General features: G+C 28.9%; 1 protein-coding gene across 1 annotated transcript; it reads left to right on the top strand.

Annotated features, from left to right (window-relative positions):
- The first annotated feature begins 12,865 nt into the window (after positions 1–12,865).
- LOC132060023 (purple acid phosphatase 3-like) lies at positions 12,866–16,683 on the top strand. Its single transcript, XM_059452878.1, is given in 7 exon segments — positions 12,866–12,976; positions 12,978–13,023; positions 14,149–14,256; positions 14,351–14,478; positions 15,114–15,242; positions 15,918–15,985; positions 16,247–16,683. Coding segments are annotated over 7 exon segments (804 nt in total). The 3' UTR covers positions 16,461–16,683.

The raw sequence follows: 16,683 nt of genomic DNA, 5'->3' as shown, positions 1-16,683 counted from the left end.
TGATGTGTTTGTTAAAGTTGATTTGATATGATGTAAGTTTTTGTAGCTGGTAGTAAGTACCCCTTCGTCCTTAATCAGAGTATCGGTTCGAGCTCTGTAAATGAAGTTGTATCTGATAGGGAATGCTTTACCCTCAAATAGGACTTTCTGGCCCAAATGTGAATTAATTGGGTCCTTAAACGGATGCCAGAATTGGGTGGGAAATCCAAAAAAGGGATCTTTCAAGTAGCCGGATTCATTACAGTCAAACCTCTTTGTAGTGGCAGCGTTTATCCGGAAATTTCATAGCTGCTATAGTGAGGTGTTGTTATACATGCATATTGACATTCGATATTTACTTTTCATTTAGCTGTTATAAATAAAAATACGCAAACAATTAACTTTTTGTACTTTTTATGTTATAAACGAAAACAATATACTAGTAAATTTAAAATCTCAATTGATATTCATATCTCATTGATTATAATTGAAAAGACTAATAAATTACTACTAAATTCATAACTAGTTGTACCGCACAAAGAATTAAAATCTATGGAAAATATGCATTTAAAATTAATTAAGAATTTAAATATTTCAAGTTTGACGTAAGAACTCTACAATTGTAGGTTGTTTCGTAAATCCTTGTCTCTTAGTGATAATATAACGCTTGAATTGAAGAAGAATTTTGTCCAAATTTTCAGCAAAAGGGAATTCAATAGCTTTCCTCGAAGGTCGCTTCAAGAACTAGCAAATTTACTCTTCTATCTCACCCAAGTAGCGGTAGGTTGAGGCTCTTCATCAACACTTTCGTTGTCACCTTCTGCATCCAATGTCTCTTCTTCTTCCACTCCAATCACTTGTGCAATAATCTCTTCACCAGTGTAAGTTTCACGGGCCGGAAGTATTGCGTCAAACTCCATATAAGTGGTAGTATCCATTCTTGATTGGTGTTATGAGATGGGATTTGGGCTATAAGTGATGGCACACTACCAACATCCTCAACATGTTCTAAATTTTCACTATTAACATTGGGGTTGACATCTGTAGGTAGACTGCCAATTTGAAATTTTTTGCTTCAGTTGTTCATGTGTGATTTTTGGATTCTCTCTTTGTATTGACACAATGCTTTCTTTGTTTCTAGAGAAGTAGCTTGACTTTTAGATCACATATTCCGTGATTAAAGGATATGTGATGAACAATGTTATTTTTGACTAGAAATATAATTGTATTTATAGTTACAAAATTCAGAATTAATTCAAATTATAAAAGGAAGATAGCAAAATTAAAGTTCTGCAAATATTCAGAGATATTGTGATACAAATTGAGTTAATTAAACCGATACTATATTAAATTGTAAGATTTAGTTGTTTGCATATATTAAAAGGAAAAAAATATTTATTTCTCATAATAATCAGATTTGGTCTTGGAAAATTCTAAACTTAAAATAGGCTAATTACAACTAACAAAATCAAGGAAGTAAGTATCAAATATATACAAAATTGGTAGATAGAAAATAGGTGATTTTGAAAATATTCAAGACTAAACCAGATTTATGAGAAATATATTTGTTTCCTTTTAGATATTTGTACTTGAAATTTACCATGTGCATGATATTAATGATGATCACCAGAAATATTTTAATGTTTATTTTTATACATAATATATGTCTTACAAAATATTATTACACAATATTTGAGTATGTCTGTTATAGAGAGGTAATTTTACAAAAAGTGTACCGCTATAATGAATGTCATTACTGTTATAGGTATAATGTTGTTATACAAAAGTAAAATATAACACGAAAAATCGGTTCCGGAGAAAATCAAGCCGTTATAGTGAAATGACGTCCGTTATAGTGAAATGATGTTATAACGAATGACAATTATAGAGAGGTTTGACTGTATACATAAATCATAAAGGGCGCAGCCTGGCACAAAGCATCTGCGTTAGGCCGGTCGTAGGGCTACACCCCCAAGGGGTGTATCAGATACAACCTACCCTAATGCAAACATTAGTGGTTGCTTCCACTAGAGGCAGATCTAGCATTTGAAGGTAGCGGGTGCCATAATTTTCTTCAATGTATATCTTGTTAGGAACGTGTATTTAGGTGGGGTCCTTCTCTTTTTAGTTTATTCGGTTCAACTTAATAGGCTTTTTTTAATTTGCAAATATGAAATTACATCTCAAAAATCAAGAAACGAACATAATTAGCATTTTAAACAAGGAATCACACCCATTAACAATAAAAGTAAAATTAACATTTTCATCAAGGGACTTGCATCTCTTATGTATATTAAAAAACGAATTTGCACAAGTAAAATAACATCTTCAATAAGGGAATTACACCAATCAAAATAAGAAGAAAAATAATAGAAAAACTCTTCAATAGGTAAGTAAATGTAGAATTAGATAAACTAAAAGTTCTCAAAAATAAATCATAAATATCAAGTTTTTTCTAAGCAGTGCTTACGAAATTTCCATCACAATTTAACTAGTAAAGTAATTTAAATTGAATTTAACAATTATAGAATAGCATAAATTTTTATAATACACTCCCTCCGTCCATTTTTATTTGTCCATTATACTAAAAATATATGCCCACTTTTACTTGTAAGTTATATAGTTTGAAAAAACAAGACATAATTTACCATTTTATATTTATTTTACCCTTATTATTAAGTACTCCAATTCATTTCTCATTTTTTTTTTTGTTATTTATTAAGATTGTCCTAAATCAAATATAGACAAGTAAACATGGACGGAGGAGTAATAAACAAAAGAAATTATAAAAAAAAAAGTTGAATTTTGATCTCAATCCAAAATTCCATTGAGACCTAAGTTTTTCGATTTAAATACTCACAGATTTGGGATTAAAAGAAATGGTTAATTTAAGGGATTTTGAAGTCTCTATTTGTGTGTTCTCGCTAGAGATCACAGACAAAATAATAGAAAAGAGGAAAGACAATATAAATAATAAAAAGATAAATAGAAAATTGGGAGAGCTGAAAAGGGAATTACTAGAACAAAGGAAGTAAAAAAGCACGAAGAAAAACGAGAGTCAAAAAATGTTCAAGATAGATTCAAATCTTGTATTTACCAAATGCAGGACTTTTGTCTAATTTAAGACCTGGGGTGGCGGGATCAAATATTTAACCTAATTTAAGCAAATTACAACATAAGTATATAAAAAAATTATTAATCTAGGAGGTACCATGCCACCCCCACCCTTTAGGGTGAATCCGCCCCTGACTTCCACGGCTCAAACATGTGACCTATAGGTCACAGAAAACAACTTTACCATTGCTCAAAGGCTCCCTTCATTATACACATAAATCATACATATATTATATTTTTGTTGGTTATTTTTAAGATGGGCGACTATTTAGGTTCGTTCTTAAAATTAACAATTCAATCTTTCAGAACTCATTTACATCTCCACAAATAGTACCACGTGAATTGGGTTAGCCCAGTGGCTCAGAGACGAGGCATTTCTGGTTCAAGATAATTCAAACTTGATCCAAAAATCCCATTTACAGGTCCATAATGAAACTATCTATCAGTCCAAGGGAGATAAGCTAGAAATGAAAGTATTTGGGACAAATGAGATATGGGCACAGTTCAATGATGAAAGTGATACTTCAACTAAAAGAAACTGAAATGATGATAAAATGACAAAAGAACAACCAAAAGAAACTGTAAATTAATTCAACAATGCAAAAACAATAAAAAATGAGACTTGTCTAGTTGAGAACTTCAAATAATAGGAATTGATGCTATAACTGAACATGGTTTGTCTAGATAGAATTATTTCCACCACATTCTTCAGCTTTTTATGAGCCATTGGTTAAAAAAATAAAATTAGTGGATTCATTGTTCTGCCTGCTTCCTCCACTTGGCTAATCAAAATATCGAAATAATAGGAGTTAAAAACTTATTTTGGGTTTCATTCGGCATCTGGTATAATTATTTTGGTCCGACTAATTCGGATTCATACAGAAAGTTTCATTTTAGAAGGTAAATGCTCATTATCAATGACGAACTCTAGATATTTAGTTAAATTTTGGGATAAGGCACTATTAACCCCCCCCCCCCTCTATTCTAGAACTATACCACTAGTTAAATTAAAAGACACACCTTATCTTTTCACAAGTGTATTTACTCCCCTAAACTTATTTAAAACGGAATAATCGCCTCACTTTTATTTAAAAGAATAATTTTTTTGTTGAAATGTAGCGTGGCAAGAAGAGTGTGTTTCACTTACTTTTCAAATTAGAGAGTGAGAAACATAAAAAACGGAAAATATAATTTTTTCTTAAAAAATCAGATTTTCTTAAAATATGAAAATAAATCAAGTTTTCCAAATTTAGTTTTAAAAAACGGGTTTTCCACATTTTTAAAAAATAATTAATTTTTCCAAAATTTTATAAGAATTCAGTTTTTTCACATTTTGACAAGAAAAATACTTTTTCCGGATTTTATTTGAAAAATAAAAGTGTCCTAAGAAAATGAAATCATGAAAATCAAGATTTTTTAAGACATTTTAAAAAAATATTTTTCCATATTTTAAAAAAATTCATGTTTTCAGTTTTGTTTTAAAAAAAAAAAAACAACAAACAAATTTAAAAAAAAATCAATTTTTCATTTTTTTAGAGGGTTTTAAAAATCATTTTTTTTAAAGAAAATTTAGTTTTTTAATCCATGTTTTCAGTTTTTTTTTTTTTTTTTTTAAATGGGTTTTTAAAAAAAATTGTCAATTTTTGTTAAAAAAAAGGGGTTTAAAAATCATTTTTAAAAAAAAATTCAGCTTTTTATTTTTTTTAAAAAAAATTGACACGTAAGCTGAAAAAAAAATTCTAAAACAAATAAATACACATGTGGCAAGGAGAGTGTATGTCACTAAAAATCCCATATGAGAATGTCGTGAATGTCAATTAGCAGGGGGTAATTATTCCGAAAATAAATAAGTTTAGGGGGTATAGGATCTAAAATAAATAAAGAGGCGTATCGTACAGAAGAACTTGAATAGTTCGGGGTCTACGTAATAATTAGGCTTTATCCCTTAAATATATTGAAGTGTACTTGCCACTCCACCAAACTTTTGATAGAAACAACTCTCTATTCTAGTTTGTTTGACTTGATTTTAGCACTAGTTTTAAATTAGAAAAAGGAAAAAAGATCCAGACTTATTCTTGTACTTTGAACAAAAGTGTAATTTTACTCTTCATTAGAAGTTTAGTTCATTCATATTCTTATTGTTTGGCTTTTTGCTTGAAATTATTGCCCTTGGTCATTAACAAATCAACATTATGTCTAGGGGAAACGTCCAAATTTATCCTTGTGATTTCGAAAGATTTAATTTTATCCATGTGATTTTCGACAAATCTAACTTTGCCCACCAACAAAATGAATTACATAAAGAATCCACTCATCGCTTCAACCACGCCACCACTGGCCGTCCCACTATCAACCACAGTACCCAATTTTTTTTTTATTATTATTTTTTTTTTGGTAATAGTACCCAATTTCATTTTCCCTCAAACAATTAATTTCCTTCATAATCCTCTACTCCATTTCCACCACCTCTAATAAGCCGTTAATGAATAATTAGAGATTAATTAATCTATAATGAGGAAAAGGTCCAAATTTTGTCGTTGCGGTTAAAAGCTTTGTTCAACCTTGTCTGCATTGTAGTGATTGAAGGCTATTTTGAGCAAAAACGACAAGAACATAGATGAATCAAACTTCTCAAATGACAAAATTAGACTTTTTTTTTGCAAATATAAAGGCAAAATTCAATCTTTTCCCTTAAAAAAAATGACCTCAATATATTTATTTCTCCCTCCTTATCTTCCTTCAATTTGGAATTTCATTATTTGAGTTTTATTTGTCTTTTTTTCTATAAACAATCTTTTATACGTGATTTCACTTTAATAGAAAAAATATTTCTTCAAATTGTTGCTAGAAATAGTGCTTAAGTTTCTTTGATAAAAAATAAATTGAAAAACTGCCATATCCCCAGTTAGAGTCACTTGTTTGTTAACGTACTGCTTAGACAAGATAAGATTCTTGAAAAGATTTTTACAGCTAACATTATATAAATAAACTAAGATTCTAAAATAATGGAATATATGTGAATGGCAGATCATAATCACTATTCACTCACATATAGTTCCAGTCATCAAATTTAGCAACAAAAATTGGATTGGGAGGGCACATGGTTTTATCTCACTTATAGTTCTTTTTGTGGTTACCATTTTCTTGCATCTCATCACATCATAGAGAGAATATTTTCAGCACGCAGTTACATATATTTTCCAATATACTTTTCTTTTTCTTGATATGTTTCTTTATTTATTTTCTCTAATTTAAGTTATCTAATTTGTGCTATGGAGCAAACTTGCTCTACGTTTTTACTAGCTAGCTAGTTACAACAAGAACATCATACGTCACCTTTCTAATGAAAAAGTTTAGGGTTGTCACATATTTTGATCCCCTTAATTATTGATAAATTTTAATTCTAAGGGTATGTTTGGTATGGAGGAAAATATTCTCCACAGAGAAAATTGAAAAATGTTTTTCTGAAAAATAAATAACTTTGTATTTATTTTCTTGTGATTGAAACATGTGTAGGAAATATTGTCTTTAAAGTATTTGTGCATAATATAGGCAAACACTATGAGAGTTGGTGGTAGTGGTAGGGTGGTGGGGATGGGGGTAGATGTTAGTAGGAGCAGGCATGGTACGGTTTTGAAAATTTTGGTTCGGTAGTTTCATTTTTCGATTTTTAAAAATATGACACTATTACCATACCAAACTAATTTGGTATGGTTTGGTATTTTTAAGTTCGATTTCAGTATTTTGCGGTACAAAGAAATTAGTAACTATAGTTTGTTCGACTTTTACATATACTCATATAATAGAGAATTATGACTTCAGCTATTCAAGAAACGTCTCAATTATATCATACTAATACCTTATATATGTTAAAGTATTCAAAAGAAAGTACAAACAATTCCCTTCGTTAATCAATTACACAAAAAGGGTATTTCAATCAAGATAGAGTAGTCAAAGTTTCAACGTCTAAACAATTGGTTTATACTACTAATACTAGCTAGTTTATATATTTAATAGTATTATTATAATATATATGAATTGTCTATGTAACTATACACCTCGATATGGTGTTCGGTAAATCGATTTTTTTTATTTTTATAAATACTAAATACCGTACATAATATAAAAATAATAATTAAAAGGCACACCAGATACCGTCCAAATATCATAACACCGAAACCGCGGTATCAAAAATTTTGATTTCGGTACGGTGATCGGTATCTACCATACCATGCCAACCCCCGGGTGTTGGTGAGGATGGGGGTTATGAGGGTGGGGCTGAGGGGTGGACTGTGTTGAAGGGTGGAGAGGAGACAATCAATGCGGGATGCCACTTGTGAAACTTGATTTCCCTACTTCTATCGTGGAAGTCACTTTCTTCATTCCTAAGGGTCTTATTTTCCTCTTTCAAAAACTTTGACTAACCAAACATGAAAAAAATAGATCCATACCGAACACACTCTAATTCGTGTGATATTTGACTAAGCACACTTTACCTTCAATTAATTGATCTTTGTTTGTGAAGATTCACAAATTTACCATGATTATCAATTATTCATCAGTTAGTTACCTATGTGTTATGTTAAGCTTGTACTATTACTCTATATGGAGAGTTATAGTTCTAAAAATAGTTCAAACATAACATGCTTCTTACGTAAAGGGACTAAAAACACACATTTCAACTAATTGACGGTCGGATGTGCTTTGTCGAATATTACAAAGACTAAAATCAAAGTTTACCAATAATTTGAGGGACCAAATTAAAGTGCTATCAAGTATCATCCCAGAAATTTATATTTATACTTGGTACCATTTAGTCAATTTTAATTGTAGGATTGTATATTTAAATTAAACTAGTCAAATCGTGATTGCTAATTAGAGAATTTGACTAAGAATGTTTTCCTTATGTTTTAAATGATGATTCCGGTACATCTTTTCTTTTTCAATTCAATATAAATTTCATTGGAGCTAGGAAGAAAACAAATTAATTATCTCTATATTATATTTTGTCTAAAATTAATTGACTCGATGATTATAATAATATGATAGCGACAAATGGAGTGAGGATTTTCACTAAAAAAATTTTAAAATATAAGAAAATGCCACAAAAAGGGAATTAACTACGAAATTAGTCCCTAATCAATCTGTTTCTTAATATGATTTTTGATAATCCATCACTAATATATAATCGGTTATTAGAAGGAATTAGTGATAGATTTTTGTGGTTTTAGTGACAGAAGTTGTCCTGTCACTAATTCTCATTTTTTTCGTTGAAAATGAACATATAAATAAGTCAATGAGACATAACATCTACCATATGCATACAAAATAATAATTTAACTTTATATGTATATACGGTGTAATGCGATCGCCTAGCTGGCCGTGTATAATAGGAGTATTTAATATGAAATCAAGAGACTATGCAAGACTTCCCTTTTTCTTTATTCTTTTTCGGTTTGTAACACTAATTGGTGTTATTTATTTACAACAAGAATAAAATATAGTTGCATGTGGATCCACATTATTTCCTTCAATAATGCTAGACATCCATGTTCTCTAGTTTACTACTTAATTACTAGTATTATATATATCTTAATGTGCAAAAATGTATTACTGGGAGTAACAAAATAAAAATCCAATCGCATATTTCGTCCTTTCGTCTTATATTTATCTGATAAACTCGAGATATTCATCTTCGCACCCAAAAAGTTATTCGTCTATAAACAGAAATGAACGTCTATTGCATGTGATATCCCGATTTAGGTTCTAAAATAATGTATAGAAGAAATGATTGTGGGATATTCATGAGTTGCGTTTATGAGAAAATATAAATCTTTAAAGATACTAAATGAGGAACCTACCCAAGTTGCCAATGATCAGTGGCAGAGTCATCCTTGTTTAACACATGTCAAAATTAATATTCTTTCGCCGGAAAAATACACTATAGATGTAGATAGGTAAATTATTTTTGTAAGGATAAACTATATATGTTGAAATTCATTGACTTCTTTATGTGTTTAATTCTTTATGTTTTGACTCTCATAATGAAAATTTGGCTCTATAATGTAACATCTCATTTGCTAAATACCGTACAAATTAATATAACAGATCATTTTCCGTTTGATAATATATGGAAGTAAAAAGGAAAGGCGTATAATTCTCATTTTTGGGACATAATACTTGAAGGATTGTAATCTAATGGGTTCTACTATTGCAAGAACATTATAATAAAGTATTTTGACTAGTTCCTCTGTCTCCAAAAGGACAGCGGGGTTCAATTATTTAAAACGTTTAAAAATGTGTAATTGGAATATATATATATATATATATATATATATATAATTTGTTAATAGTAACTACTCCATTTGGCTCCAAAAGCAATAATATTTCTCTTTTATAAGCGGAAAAGGGTAACTTTTTACAGCTTTTGCTTTCGAAAAGGTCCCAATGTTCCTCTTATTTTTTCCCCTTATATCGGTTCCTTATCATGAAATCCAAAGTCTTTTGTCATATTTATATATTATTTAGAACTTCATTTTTTCCTTTTAGATGGTATTAAAATTTAGAAAGTTCATTAAAATGAAATTTTTATTTTATCGTATATATATATATATATATATATATATATATATATATATATATATATATATTTATTTGAAATATAAATTTTAAAAATCTCTTTCAATTTGTAAAAGTTTTCACACAACCAAACGATGCCGCATAAATTATATTCAAATGTTTATCGATGGGCATAAACGATTATAAATATTCACATAAATATTAAATTAAGATGAAGTAAGTACGGAGTAGGATAACTTTAGTTGCACATCAATCAAACACATTTCAGGAAGTTTCCCATATATCTTCTCACTTATTGAATCTCCTCCTACCCCCATCATAAGACCATATAAATCTCTCCATTTTCCTCACCACATTTAACACACCTTCTTCTTCCAAATATGGCTTCGATGAAAAAGCTTGAGTTTCTTCAACTCAACCTTTTTATTACTTTCTTGTTCATGTTACTATTATTCAGGCCATAGCTGAGCTTCACCGGTTGGAACATCCGGCGAAAACTGACGGTTCGTTGAGTATTTTGGTCATCGGAGACTGGGGAAGAAGAGGAATGTATAACCAATCTCATGTTGCTCATCAAGTAAATACTATAAACATTATCCTCTAATTCTTCTTTTTTTCTCTTTTTTGGATGTGGTTTATTTTATACGATACACACAAATGGAACTTCTTTTCTTGAAATGCAATTTTGACATAATTAAACTATATATTTTCTACAACATAAAATATTTGGCGCTCCAACAAATGGATAGTTACAGGAATGGAGTTACACGTTTGGCCATGAGAATATTTCACTTTTTTTTTCCCATTTTATTTAAAAATTAGTATTTGGTTATGAAAATTTTAAATGTAGTATTTGGAATTAGAAAAACAGTTAAAGTCTTTTTTACCTTTTTCACTTTCATTACATTCAAACAACCAAATATTTTTGACAAAAATTATAATCAAACACAACTCCAACTTCAAAACTCTAAATACGGTGAAAATATTTGGTTTTCATGGCCACACGCCTTATAGTATGTTTGGCCAAGCTTGTTTTTTTTTTCAAAAATACTTATTTTTAAAAAAAAGTCAAACATTGATCAAAAATGGGAGAAAATAAGTATTTTCCTCTGTTCTAAACATACTCAAAATGGAACTTCTTTTCTTGGAATGCAGGTTTGAAATAAGTAAGCTACAGTATTTATTTTCTACAACATAAAATATTTGACGTCAAACAAATATTTTTCGTTAAAAGTATTTTATAAAAAACATTTTTCAAAATAAATTAATTTTAAAAATTTGGCCAAATAGGCTATTAGTGTTCGGGCCGGAAAAGTTATAATGTATACATAGGTCACTTTTATTATTTTTATATATGTATAATAAATTTTAAATATCTTTAATGAAAATACATGCTTCGAATATGGTCAATTTTTTTTTCCTATAACAATCATTCTTTATAATAATACTTTATAATAACTATTAATTTTTTTTAAAACTAATTTTTCGTGTTATGTCATATTATATGCTTTCTATAACAATATTTTATTATAGTAGTCAAAAAGTACTTGGACAATGGACGATGTTATAAAGAGATTTGACTCTAATTAGACTTTAATCGCCTACCAAAATATTCAAATTTAGAATGAAATATACAAGTCTAATTGACTCTAGTTAGTTACTTAGACTTTAATTGCCTTCCAAAATATCCAAGTTTAGAATGGAATAATTGAAAAGGTTGGATATCATTATGACATATATCATTCAAAAGATTCCACTAGATGTGTATCAATAGCTTATAGTTTGTAAATAAATTACTCCATGTGGAAGTTGAATGTAGATTAAAGTCTATTGCCACCTAGATAATCAATTAATTTGTATTGATTGTTCCCCAAAGGACAGCTAATCGATTTTCGCGTGCTTAAATCTTTAACTTTCTTTTATCTGTTCACATATAATTAACTACTACGTGGCTTCATATATTTCACATGTAAGGTCTTTGCCTTTTCCTCCACAAAGGTCTTTTCATGATTTTATTTTTTTATTATTCACAACATTTAGTTAGTGCGTTGGTTCCACAGCATACAGTTATCCATTTTTCTCTAATCTAAAAAGATAAAGTAGGCGTTTGGCAATTGATTCTAGATATTTTTCACTTTATTTGAAATTTATGAAATTGAAATTAAAGATGAGTTGTGTTTGGTTATACTCTTTGCAAAGGAGAGAAGAGAACACTTTATTTAGAAGTCATGAAGATGGAGTTGGAAAATAAATTTAGAACGCTTTTTCAAATTTAGAATCCGACTCCAAGTTAGATTTGGTGACATAAAGTGAAAAATTATTTCAGAAAAATTAATAATTCTCATGGTCAGACGGCTCCAAAATTTGCTAACATAAACCATACCTCTTTATAGTCATTTTTAAAAAAATAATATTTTACTACAACATTCATCTTTATAATACTATTTTCACTATAAGAATCAAGTTTTAAAAAAACTGATTTTCATGTTATATTATATTTTATATGTTCTATATAATAACATTTTTTATAACAATCAAATAATATATTAACAAATAATGCTATTATAGAAAAATTTGATTGTACCTTCCATTCCCATCGAATGAATTATAAAGAAATTTGAAGAACCACAATATGGTCATGATATAATGTAGACATTTGCAACGGAAGGGATGCAAGTTCCTTCAAATTCATTTTTCAATCCTAATTAGTGTCACGGACCTATTTTGCTGTTATTAAATTTGTAAATAAAAATTGTCACATAATTTAACGTGATGCTTGAACACGCATAGGTTTTGACTTCAAATTTCACCATTATAATATTACTCTTCCTGTTTTAATTTATGTGATTATATTTGACTGAACACGAAATTTAAGAAAGATATACATATAACAGATTTTATTGTAATTATAACAGATTTTATTGTAATTAAACTATTTTTAAGCTAGTCGTTAACCTGTTGCAACACACGAAAATGAAATTATGCTCAGAATTTTGCAAACGATTTTTATTTTATTCAAACATTTTATATTGACTAAAAAATAAGAGAGAAGCGGAGAACTTCTCAAGAATTAAAATTTGTAGCTTTAATAAATACTATCAATGTGTGTATATATAAATTGTAAAATAACTTTTTCTATTTATTATTTCCTAAAATATTGTGTTCTTTCTTCTTCTTTTTTTGAATTATGTAGATGGGAATAATTGGAGAGAAGTTAAACATAGATTTTGTTGTATCAACTGGGGACAATTTCTATGATAATGGATTGACTGGTGTGGATGATCCAGCTTTTGAGGAATCTTTTGACCCATGTTTACACTGCTCCAAGCTTACAAAAAACGTGGTATAATGGTGAGTTTATTTCCTTTCCTTTTTTTCCTTAACCAAAAAAATTACTACTCACTTATTTATTCGTACAAATATATAAACAAACAGACCAAAAATAAATATATGTGAACATATACTTCCCATGTTTATTTTAGGGTCTTTATTTTATGCATTCATTTGTCGCTATCACCTTTTTCGAGAATTAATTGAAGAGCACAGCTTGACTACTTTGGACCTCTGAATAATTCTATCGGTAAAAAGTTATTTGTACGTATATATCATACTACTAGTATTTATTATGATATAAGTAATAAATTGCGATAAGCTTACCCATTAACTAGCGTTTAGATGTACAGATGTTAATTTGGTTGGTATAAATATTAAACACGAGTAAGTATTTTAGGAGCCGTTTGGATATAATTTCATCTCATATACATGAAAATATATAAGCAAACAGTAATTTGAATTTGATTTATGCATGCTTTTTTTCATAAACGTAAAAACTCCACAAGTTGTGACAACCACCCAAATTTTCCCAATTCTTATACAATCTTACCAAATTAGTAAATCAACAATCTTACCAAATGAGTAAATTATAGTTCGTAATAAAATTAATACGGGTCAAAGTTTTTTAAAAATACAACATCAATTGATCAAACTTTAGTTCAATAAATCTAAAATTTAACATGAATAGTATTGTATGTCTTTAATATAATCCTCCATGGTAAACATGATTGGTAAATATATTTTACCAACTTGGAGATTAATATTTAATACAAATGGTTGGTAAACATGATTGGTAAATATATCTACCAACTTATGGGTTTTTTTTTTTTTACAAAATATAAACGTATGGGTCAAATTTTACATTTATATTTTTTGAAATCACTATGAAATCACATGTCCAAACGTTGATTTATGAAATCGCATGTCCAAATGCCTACTTAGAATCCTGCATGTGTATATACAAAGGAAACACACACATAATGAGATATAACTAATTAATTAGAATCTCAAATATTACTATACTCTTTATATGTTATGATCAATAAACTATTTATTTGGTTTTTGAAGAGTAATTATCTAATATAAAATCGAATATTTGAGCCTTATTGAAAAATTTATTTCTGTGTAATGATTTATTTGCAGTTTTGGGGAACCATGATTACAGAGGTGATGCTTTAGCACAATTGAGTCCCATTCTTAAGCAAAAGGATAACAGGTGGATTTGTTTAAGATCTTATATTGTTAATACAGGTAACTAACTTTAATTAAGTTAAGTTCAATTAGGAAATTTAATTATTGGGTGAAAATTTTAAATTTCACTTACTTCTACACATTTCATGAGCAGATGTGGCAGAATTTTTCTTTGTAGATACAACTCCATTCCAAGATAAGTATTTCACAAATCCTAAAGATCATACTTATGACTGGAGAAACGTTTTGCCTCGAAAAGATTATCTCTCCGGTGTTTTGGAGGTAAAGCTAATTTTCGGTATAATTTCACATATGGTTATTCATTTATTGTTTCGGATATATGCAAAAAATTATTTGATTCCTGTCAACCTGTAGGTAAAGCTATGGATCCTCCTCTGATTATACTGAAAGTCACTAAATTATACTTTTTTTAATAAGAAAAAATAAGTCAACTTTCTGCAACATTACTGAAAGTCACTAAACTATCTTTTATAACAGAAATATCATTTAACTTCACCTAAGTTGCACTGAAAGTCACTAGACTATCTTTTCTTTTGTAACAAAAACTTCACTTTAACGTTGCCTTAGTCTCAGAGAAAATTAACTACTGAACAATCTATCCGTTTTGGTAACCAAAACGTCATTTAATTTTGTCTAAATATTTTACAAAATGTCTCTATTATTTCTGCCGAATGCCTAATGAGTTTTTGTGATACTTATTAGTCAATACTTTTTAGTTATACAAATAATTTAATTTAATGACTTTCCTGATATTTAGGTAAAGTTTTGTGGCTTTTTAAAGTTACAAAAAATATAGGTTAAACATTCACCGAAATAAAGTGAAAGTTGAATGATCATCCATTAAACTAACCCCTAATTATTGCATTGTTTTAACTTTAACCTTTTTATTTAAATAGGATTTGGACACAGCATTAAGGGAATCAAGTGCAAAATGGAAGATAGTTGTTGGTCACCACACCATTAAAAGTGCTGGACACCATGGTAACACTGAGGAGCTTGAACTCCAGCTTCTTCCCATCTTACAGGTAAAAAAAAAAAAAAAAAGTTTAAAACCGTAATGTTTATTTAGTATAACAAGAGGGAAAAATAATTTATACCACGTGAATCACTGAATTGTTTATGGATCATAAATTTTATAAGCAGTTATTTTTATAAAACATTGGCTATTTTATTTGACATATTCGAGAAATTAAAATAAACGTATATAAGCTAAGGATATATTACGTGATTGATGCGACATGAGCTAATATGATGGTGTTTAATTTCATCCAATCAATCAATCAACCTATACTTCAATCCAAAACTAATTTGAGCAGTTAATACATAAAATGAAATTAGCTACGAACTTTGACACTAGTCTTTTGTTAAATCTCTCGTAGATAACATAATTATTTTGATAATCTGTGGCTTATTAACTCGACTACAAATTTTGATATTTAGCTTTTAGCTACAGAATTTGTACGTCACATATTCCTATTTTTTATAAAGACTCTTTTTTCAGTATTTAAAATTAATTATAGTTAGAGAACTATTTTTTTCTTTTTAATGATAATAAATTATAATTTTTTTCTTGTAATTTATTTATGTTGCGACTTGATAGGCTCATGAATCCAAAACGCCCTAAATTGTTCTGATAATATTGTTTCTAATACTTTCTCCTCTGTTTCCTATTCCATTTCTACTTTCTTTCTTTTTCACAGGCAAACAATGTTGACTTTTACCTGAATGGACACGACCATTGCTTGGAGCATATCAGCAGCTCAGATAGGTAAAACATTAAACACGACTAAAACTAAAAAATGGACTTTAATTCAAATAGAATAAAAGGAGCTTTCATTGATTTCTTCTTTAGGCAAACAATGTTGACTTTTACCTAAATGGACACGACCATTGCTTGGAGCACATCAGCAGTTCAGATAGGTAAATATTACACATAATAACTAAAACTAAAAATAAAAAAGTCCGGTCAAAATTTATCAAAACAATTGATTATGCTATTATTCTGATTTTTATTTTTTTATTTTTTCAGTCCACTACAATTCTTGACAAGTGGTGGGGGTTCAAAGTCATGGAGGGGTGATGTTAATTGGTGGAACCCAAATGAAATGAAGTTCTATTATGATGGACAAGGCTTTATGGCTATGCAAATTACTCAAACAGAAGTTTGGATCCAATTCTTTGACATTTTTGGCAACGTTTTGCATAAATGGAGTGCCTCAAAACCCCTCTTTTCCATTATGTAAACAGCTCCCAAAAAAAAATGATGGAATTAATTAATTTGCTTCTGCTTACTTACAAGTTAAATATCCTAATCATTGATGTAATTGAAAATTAGTGAAGCTTCTCGCCCATAATTAATTTCCCTCTGGTTGTCTAATTTAATTTTATGGGCGGATGTATTGTACCCAATATCTTCTATTGTAATATTAATCCAAGTTTATATTAAGTATTCATATTTACCAACTC

The sequence above is a fragment of the Lycium ferocissimum genome, chromosome 6 (genome assembly GCF_029784015.1).
Source record: "Lycium ferocissimum isolate CSIRO_LF1 chromosome 6, AGI_CSIRO_Lferr_CH_V1, whole genome shotgun sequence".
Lineage (NCBI taxonomy): Eukaryota > Viridiplantae > Streptophyta > Magnoliopsida > Solanales > Solanaceae > Lycium > Lycium ferocissimum.
This window is presented reverse-complemented; position numbering and strand designations above follow the sequence as displayed.